The sequence below is a fragment of the Psammomys obesus genome, unplaced genomic scaffold (genome assembly GCF_907164565.1).
Source record: "Psammomys obesus unplaced genomic scaffold, mPsaObe1.curated_primary_1811, whole genome shotgun sequence".
Taxonomy (NCBI): Eukaryota; Metazoa; Chordata; class Mammalia; order Rodentia; family Muridae; genus Psammomys; species Psammomys obesus.
In genome coordinates this window covers 2,191,175-2,200,013 of record NW_026594311.1, presented here as the reverse complement: position 1 = coordinate 2,200,013, position 8,839 = coordinate 2,191,175, and the positions used below count along the sequence as shown (strand labels likewise).

The 8,839-nt window shown below is 48.0% G+C and overlaps 1 protein-coding gene across 1 annotated transcript; it reads left to right on the top strand.

Annotated features, from left to right (window-relative positions):
• The first annotated feature begins 3,238 nt into the window (after nt 1–3,238).
• Nucleotides 3,239–8,616, top strand: Klf17 (KLF transcription factor 17). Its single transcript, XM_055618467.1, has 3 exons — nt 3,239–3,283; nt 7,077–7,866; nt 8,351–8,616. Exons 1-3 carry the CDS (start codon nt 3,239–3,241, stop codon nt 8,614–8,616), a joined length of 1,101 nt encoding a protein of 366 aa, XP_055474442.1.
• The last annotated feature ends 223 nt before the right edge of the window (nt 8,617–8,839 follow it).

Genomic DNA, 8,839 nt, shown 5'->3' with positions numbered 1-8,839 from the left:
GGGGGCGGGCGCACAAAGTCCTCTGAGTGACTCTGCTGCCCCGGGTACCCGTGTATCAAAATAAAAGCCTCTTGCTGTTTGCATCCGAATGGCCTCGTTGTTCCTTGGGAGGGGGTCTCTCAGACGAAAGATACCCTCCAGGGGTCTTTCAGATACAAGGGGCCAAACAGCACCAAAGCGTAGGGAGCCCGGATGTTCCCGCGGTTAGCTGCCTTTGCAACAGTGCAGCAGTCAAAAAAAAAATAGAGTTCAGAATCGTAGGAAAAGTCTGCTTAGCAAAGCTCCTCCTTCTGCTTCCATCCCCATCTTCCTTCCACCGCATCGCGGTTGCCAGCGGGGCCGCCTTCTGATCTCTGCATTCTGGTTCCCAGAAATGAACAGTCACGGGCATCTTACTTTCTATCCTTACATACAAGGCAACAGGCGCCACACATGCTGCTGGCACTTTACTTCGCTTTTCTCTCTTTGGAAAAATAACAATTGTTTATTAGGCGTGTGGATGAATGGTGGTGGTCGAAGGCACTGGGTCAGATTACAGTTTATTAACTAATTAATAAATTTTGTTGTAATTAATAGTTTTTGTGCCTGGCACAAAAAATTTTTTTTGAAGTTACACTTTGGTCGGTGATGGTGCACACCTTTAATCCCAGCACGGGAGGCAGAGGCAGGTGGATCTCTAATTATGAGGCCAGCCTGGTCTACGTAGTGAGTTCTAAGACAGCCAGAGCTACATGGTGAGACCCTGTCCAAACGACAAAACAAACAAACAAACAAACACCCCGCTTTTTAATTTCTTTTTTTTTTTTTCTCTTTGTAGCCTTGGCTGTCCTGGAATTCACTCTGTAGAGGAGGCTGGCCTTGAACTCAGAGATCCACCTGCCTCTGCCTCCAAGGGCAGGATTAAAGGCCTGTGCCACCACACCTGGCTTAAAAGCCACTTTCTACTAGCACCTTCTACAAGAAATGTTTTCCTTTGTTTACCCCACCTAAAGTATTAAAAATTTAGCTTCTTAATGGGGGGGGGGGCAAAATTAGATTTTTAAAAGCTCTCATCGGTCTCCATAAGGCAATGAAAACAAAGGTTCTTGATTTTAATACTCTCAGGAAGGCAGAGAATCTTTCAGGTGTCCACAATAAGATGTAAGGCTTTTTCCTCCACAGTCTACGGTTTCCCAGCTAATCATGAGACAGAAACGCAAACATACCCTTGATCAGACGAAGCTTTTCTTCTTCCGAAGGGGCATAAAACAGAAGGCTTATGCCTTGAAAACAATAACACTAGCAACAGCAATAACAAGATTTCAGTAATTTGATCAGACAGGTAATTCAAGCCTCAGGAGACTCCGTGAGTTTGAGGCCAGCTTGGGGATACACAGTGAAATTCCATCTTGGGGGAAATTTTTGTTGTTGTTAGAGTTTGGTGGCCCATGCCTTTGATCTCAGCCCTCAGGAGGCAGAGGCAGGTTGATCTCTGAGTCTAGCCTGGTCTACAGAGTGAATTCCAGGACAGCCAGGGCTACACAGAGAGATGCTGTCTTGAACACCCCATCCTTTGCCCCCCCCCCCCCAAAGAACTGGGCCAGTAAGGAAAACTCAGCCTTGGCTTAAAACTCCTCTCTGTTTCACTGGTTCACTGCACTTATTACCCCCACAGGTCCCCTCAGGTCCAGCCTGGTCTGGGAGTGTGTCCTGAACTCTCTCCCTATTCAAACCCCCTGTAATCTTATGCTCATGGCTGAAATCCACCATTGCACTCATATTTGCTCTCTATAAAACTTCTGAGCAATCCACCCACACCTGGAATCCCCAGTTGGATGCTGCTTGGAATATCCTGCCTAAAAAAAATAAATCCATTCCAGCCGGGGATGTGGAGGCGCAAGCTTTTAATCCTAGCACGGCAGAGGCTGGGCGAGTCTCTGTAAATTCGAGGTCAGCGTGGTGTACAAGAGCCAGTTCCAGGACAGCCAGGGCCATGTCTGGAAAAGCTACCTCTCTCTGGTAGTGTTCCCTGAAAAAGGGAATGGTGCCAGCCACACCCCCACTTCCAAGGGACTCAGGGAAATGCCACCCCCCACCCCCAATCAACCCAGTAACATCCTAACTTCATTCTCTCTCTCTGTCTCTCTCATTCCCTTTTGTTTTGCTCCAATCCAAATTCACAGGCCCTTGGGCAGTAGCTAAATTTTGTGTGGCTTTCTTGTTTTTGTTTGTTTGTTTGTTTGTTTTTGTGAGGACAAAGTCTTAGTGTGTCCACTGCCCAGACTCATGATCCTCCTGCCTCTGCCTCCCAAACACTGGGATTACAGGCGTGTGCCACTATGTCCAGATTCAAAAGCATACTACTAACCTAATTTTAATTTTGAGACAGAGTCACACAGTTTTAGCCCTCACCATCCAGGAACTCAACATATAGACCAGGATGGCCTTGAATTTCTGGCTTATTTCTCTTAAAAAAAAAAAATATATATATATATAATATATATATATATAATATATATATATTATTATTTTTTTTTACATTTATTTTTATGGTATGAGTGCTTTGGCTGCATGCATGTATGTTCATCACGTTCATGCCTGGTGCCCAAGGGAGTCAGAAGAGGGCATCCGGTCTCCCGGAACTGGAGCTACAGGGAATGAGTGCGCACACTCAGGTTGCGGCTAATAATGCGGAAAGCCTAAATTGTGTGGTGTGTGCACGTTGGCTTCAGTTTGCACAGAGAGGGGACACGGGTGGCCTTACAGGAGCCATCGATCCTGCTCTATGAAAGCCCACTGCTTTGGCCTGGAGGGATGGTGGAGCCTCTCCTGCGGACAGAGGCTGTGGCTCTGCCTTGCTCTGTCACCAAGCCTTTCTTCTGCTTCTTCACTCTCAAGTCAAAGAAGCTTGCTTGGCGGAAGTCTCGGATCGTGGTTTCCCCAGCACCCCTTTGGATCAACACTTGCTCAGACTGTAGGCTGGAGGTGTAGGGAGAGAAGGGCAGATACAATTTCTTTTAAAGGTGGTGACATTCAGTGGTTTCCCCATCAGGCCTAAGAAGGTCTGCTAAGGCGTGGTGGGATTGGATGAGCTTTGAGTTGGGAGGGTGCTGGGTGGGTGTGGCCTCGACTCCGCCCACTGGCTCAGAAGCCATAAAAGCTCCACGCAGCTCGTGTGGGATTGTGGCGTAGCGGTGTTGGGACCCTCGCCTGTGACGGCACCGGCCTTCCTTGGGTCTGAAGTTGTGTCTGGACCGGTATGGAGCAGGGCGATGAGTGGCAGGCTGTGCGCCAGTCTCCCACAGTGAGTCTGGGGTTTGTCCTGGAGGGCTACAGGTGGTGGTGGAGGTTGGAACGAAGGTGGAGGCTCTCTGGAGAGGGCGCAAGCCCAATGGCGGCTTGCTTGGTCTGTCAAGTATGTTCTCCATCGAGCTCGAGGCCTGTGTTGCCTGTTGAAGGTGGAAAGATTCAGTTTTGTAGAGAGGGATTTGGGCACCATGGAAGTGGTGGGGAGAAGCAATAAACTTATTTATTGGAGCTCTTTGCTAGACGCCACTGATTACAGCCTAAATTACTTTTGGGGTGGGGGTTGGGGTTCAAAGATGGTTTCTCTGTGTAGCCATGGCTGTCCTGGAAGTCTCCTGGAGACCAGAAACTTGAGTGACTGTAGAGAGGCATTGTAGAGAGGTGTGGGGAGGGAAATTTATTTATTGGACCCGTTTGCCAGACTCATTTATTTGGGGGAGGGGGTTGGGGAGTTAAAGATGGTTTCTCTGTGTAGCCCTGGATGTCCTGGAACTCTGTAGACCAGGCTGGCCTCAGATCCACCTGCCTCTGCCTTCCAAGTGCTGGGTTTAAAGGCGTGAACAAAAAGCCCGTAGCCATGCCTTTAATCCCAGCACTTGGGAGGCCTGTAAACCTAATATGAAAACCAGGTTGACCTCCAACTCACAAGAGATCCTCCTGCCTCTGCAACCTATGTCACCGCACTCAGCTCCACAAAATACTATTAAATCTGTTAAAATTAATGACAATGTTTTTTTTTTTTTTTTTTTTTTTTTTTTTTTTTTTTTTTTTTTTTTTTCTGTATATATTCTGTGACTGTTTTCTTTGTGGTCTGAATGGAGATTGGTTTGTGCTTCTTGAATTCAGAAGCAAAATTCCTGGGCTGGAGAGATGGCTCAGAGGTTAAGAGTACTGGCTGCCCTTCTAAAGGTCCTGAGTTCAGTTCCCAGCAACCACATGTGGCTCACACTTACAACCATTTATAATGAGATTTAGTGCCTCCTCCTGGCGTGCAGCTGATAGAACACTGTATAAATAATAAATAAATCTTTTAAAAAAGTACGATTCATGTTCTAGTATTGTACTTTATATATAATATATATTTAAGGTTAATGAGCTTTATATTTCAGTATTAAATGCTGTCAAATTAAATATAAATTTTTTGGTTGGTTGATTGTTTTTTTTTTTTTTTTTTTTTCAGACAGGGTTTCTCTTTTAATCGCCCTGCCTGTCCTGGAACTAACTTCCTTTGTAGACTAGGCTGGCCTCACAGAAATCTGTCTGCCTCTGCCTTCTGACTACTGGGATTAAAGGCATGCACAACCATATCCAGCCAGTGATATACTTCTAATTGCGTTTTTTGTTTTTTTGAGACAGGGGAGACAGGGTTTCTCTGTGTAGCCTTGGATGTCCTGGACTTCTTTGTAGACCAGGCTGGCCTCGAACTCACAGAGATCTATCTACCTCTGCCTCTCTGAGTGCTGGGATTACAGGTGTGCATCACCATGCCTGGCTCTAATTGTGGTTTTTCATGTCAGCCTCCAGAGCCCCCACAGGCAGGGGGCAGAGGCAGGTGGGATCTCTGAGTTTGAGGCCAGCCTGTTCTATAGAGAGAGAGTTCCAGGACAGCCAGGGCTACACAGAGAAACCCTGTCTTGAAAAAAAAAAAGAATGTTTGCAGGGAAGTCAAATGGCAATGACTTCAACCCTTGTTTATCTGGGGGTGAATTTCTGTTTTACGATTTAGCTGGTGGGACTTTTGCTTTGCTCTTTGTTTGAGACAGGCTCTCACTCTGCAGCACTGGTCAGCTCTGATTACAGGCATGTTCTGCTTCACCTTGATCAAACATGGGATTTTTTTTTTTCTTTTTTGATGATGGTCTTCTTTAGCACAGGATGAGCTTGAGCTCCTGATCTCTTTTCTTTGCCTGAAATGATGGCATGCCTCCCTTGTTCTGGAACTCACTGTGTAGACCACGCTCTGTTGACCACAAGAGATCCAAGCATGGATGCGGACCTCTCGGAGCCCAGTGTCTCCAAATACCTTTTATTTGAATACCTTATTAAGAATTCTGGCAGGTTAGGGGTGTGCTAACCGTGGAATTCTCTTAAGGTTTCTAATGTAACACGAGTGACTAATGTGCCTACATTAGAATTCTCTGAAGCCTGCTGCAGCCCCTTATCTGACAACGCGCAGGTTAATTTAAATGCATCGAATCATTACTACTTAGAATTGTCAGAAACAAAACTTCACATGCACAAAAACGACTCATTCCTATGCACAGATAATGAAACAGCGCTTAACAGTTAGGCGTGGCTAGGATTTGCTCAAATACAGATCTGGTGGGCTGGCTCAGCAGGTGGAGGTGCTTGCTGCCAAGTCTGGTGACCTGAGTTCAATCCCTGGGACCCACATGCAGGAGGAAAGACAGGTCTTTCTTTGACGACGAGGTTTCTCTGTTTAGCCCTGGCTGTCCTGGAACTCTTTGTAGACCAGCCTGGCCTTAGAACTCACAGAGGATGATCCTGAACTGATCCTCCTTTCTGTACAGCCTGACTGCTGGGATTAAAGGTGTGTGCCACCACACTCTGGCTGAGGTTTTCTATGCACACACACTTCTGTATGTGTCTCATGTATGTGCTTATGTATGTTAGTGCAGGCATGCATGAGGAGGTCAAAGGGCAATATTGCAGGTTAGTCCTGATCTTCCAGCTGTTTTGAAACAGGATGTAGAAGGAACTTTAATTCACCTGTTTCAGCTGCTGTTTCAGGGGCTTTACTGCCTCCTGCTAACCCAGGCCTGGAATGCTGTTAGCCTGTGAGATTTACTGTTGAATAAGCTCACCCTTTCTTATTCTTACTGAGCTCTGGACTGGCTGCTTCAACTCAGGTGTTCTGGCCCAAACTCCTTTCCCAGCTGATTTATTCAGTCTGGGTTTTCTCTCGGCCTCTGAATTGTTCTGCTTGGCCTCATCTTCTCTCATCTTCTGGTTCCTTCTCATTCACCAGTTCGTTGTCTTCACCCGTGTCTAGCTTGTTCTCGCTTTAACCTGTGTCTGTCAAACTCTCCCAGTAAAAACTGCCTGCCATGAACTCAGCTCTACTGCACTGCCTCTCAGCTCACTGACTCAACTGGACTGACTGCACAGAACGGACTAGAACTCAGATCTGTATGCCTTCATCTCCTGAGTGCTGGCATTAAGGGTGTGTATCATCACACCTGGACCAAGTTTTCTTCACCTTGCTCTGTACCAGGCTGGCCTTGAACTCATATCTGCTTGCCTGTCTTTTGGATTAAAGGCCTGTTTGTATTGCAGCCAGATCACACAGACCTAGAAGTCTTTGAGTGTGATCTCTTGCCAGAACAGCCATGTCCTGAATCAATGTCCCCTTTCTGTTTAAGCTAAAAATTGTACACAATTTTAACTTTTACCATAGAAACAATTATCAATCCCACAAACAGAATCCACTCAGCCACTGATGCGATGATCCTCCATAATTTCAGTCCTGATCATCTGTCCTGCAAAAGTCCGTTTCAGCAACAAGGTTTTCCAGTCTGAACTATCTGATCCTCTTCAGCTGGTTCATGAAGCTGTCTCCATTGAGGGGGGGGTAAGGGGGGGCAGTGTGTGTGAGTGTCTGCTGTCTGCCTCTCTTTCTTGAGTGGTGCCTTTCACCTGGAAACTTGTTGTGGTGAGCCATGGTCAGGTCATCACTGGCTTGTCCTGGGAGCCGAGAGGAGAAAGATGTGTGCTCAGAGCTTAGTAGCTGGGCAAAGGGGACCTTCTTTTTACATGACTCTTTCTTGTAGGATAATGAGACTCTGACGTCAGTGTCGAATGCAGCCGTGTCTTCTGGAAACGTTGAAGTTCACCAGCCAGCAGCCACTCAACATTTAACAGAGATGTTGAGGCCTCCTATGGTAGTTACTGAGGAATTCAGGCACAGTGAAGGTGAAGGGGAGTCACAGATCCTTTTGTCACCCCCTGAGCATGGTGTGATGTACCCCGCCCAGCTGACCCCTACGCCTTCCCAGATTTATTGTCAGACACCAATTGGGCAGGGGTCCCACACGGTGCCCATAGGAAGTCTGGGTCCTCTGGGAGTGGCCATATCCTTCAGTGAGAATCTGATGCCGTACGGTGGCCTTGCAGGCTCAGCTTCCTGTGGTGTCTCAGTGATGGCCCACAGCAGTGTCCAGACAGTGCCTTATTCTGTCCCCGCAGCAGTGCCTGCCACCACGGGCTCTTTAAAACATGGAATATTGTTGGTCCCAAGCATGCCTTCTACCGCGACCCACGCCGTGGGTCACGTGGTGCGCTCCTTAAATCCCTGCGACCTTGGGCTGCCCCCAGCTAGGCAGCAGCCATTGCTATCTTTAGAATCCCAGGACTCACTTGGGACCCCGTCAAATTTCCAAGAAGAGCCTGTCATATATGAGCAGCCCACACCTGCTTCACAGGAGAGAGAAGCCCCCAGTACTTCAGGAATAGCAGCCTGGAGACGGTCCTCCGTTTCAAGGCCTCATGTCTGCTCGTTCAACTGTGGAAAATCTTATACCAAGCGCTCTCACCTCGTGTGCCACGAACGCAAACACAGAGGTGAATGGAGTGTGGGGTGGAGAGAGGGATATAGGGAATCTTCATTCTTTCTAAAATATACCTAGATTTATTTTATTGTGTGAAGGGGTGCCCGGTCCCACACAGGCCAGAAGAAGGCTTGGATCCCCCGGAATTGGAATTTCAGATGGTTATGAGCCGCCACGTGTGGGTGCTGGAAATTGAACCTGGGTCCTCTGCAAGAGCAACAAGTGCTCTTAACTAAGCCACTCGCCCAGGCCATCTTTTTGCTTTAAGCAGGTTGGCTGATTCGTGGTTGCTTGGGATTAGCCCTCTCTCTTCCAAGGTTGGAACCAAGTCCTGCTGGCTCACTAGATCACCACCTCAGCTAGTGGCAGTGTCTCCCCACAGGCTCCTTTCTCCTTCGATTTCTCAACTTTGAACACTCTTGCCTCAGGGCTAGATCCCTTCCTTCCCACCTCGCTGCTTTTCCTACTTGAATTTCGCTCTTCCACTCTCCCCGCAGGTGTGAAGCCCTATGTATGTGACTGGGAAGGCTGCACGTGGTCTTTCTTCCGCTCCGACGAGCTTGGGCGCCATAGGCGGATCCACACCAGAGACCGGCCACATAGATGCGGGGAGTGTGGCCGACATTTCATGAGATCTGACCACCTCAAGCAGCACCAAAAAACTCATCGGCGTGGGCGGGACCTCCTGTGGCCTCCAGCCAACAATGGACAGACAGACGGACAAACAGATGGTGGTCCTCCTGAGCAGGGCCAGGGGCTTTAGCTTCCTTTCCTGGATTCTCTAACCCAAGACTCTTGCCCATGACTAGATCACCTCTGGGGTAGGCGAAGGTTCGGATGGAGACAGGAAGATCAGGAAATGGTGGGGAAACCCACAGGAGAAGCTCTGATGTCCTCACATCTCAGAGAGTGCTGACTTCTGCTGTTTAGCCAATGAGAGCAAGGAGCCTATCAGAGAGCTCTTATCTCCTGTCGACCCCAAGCAA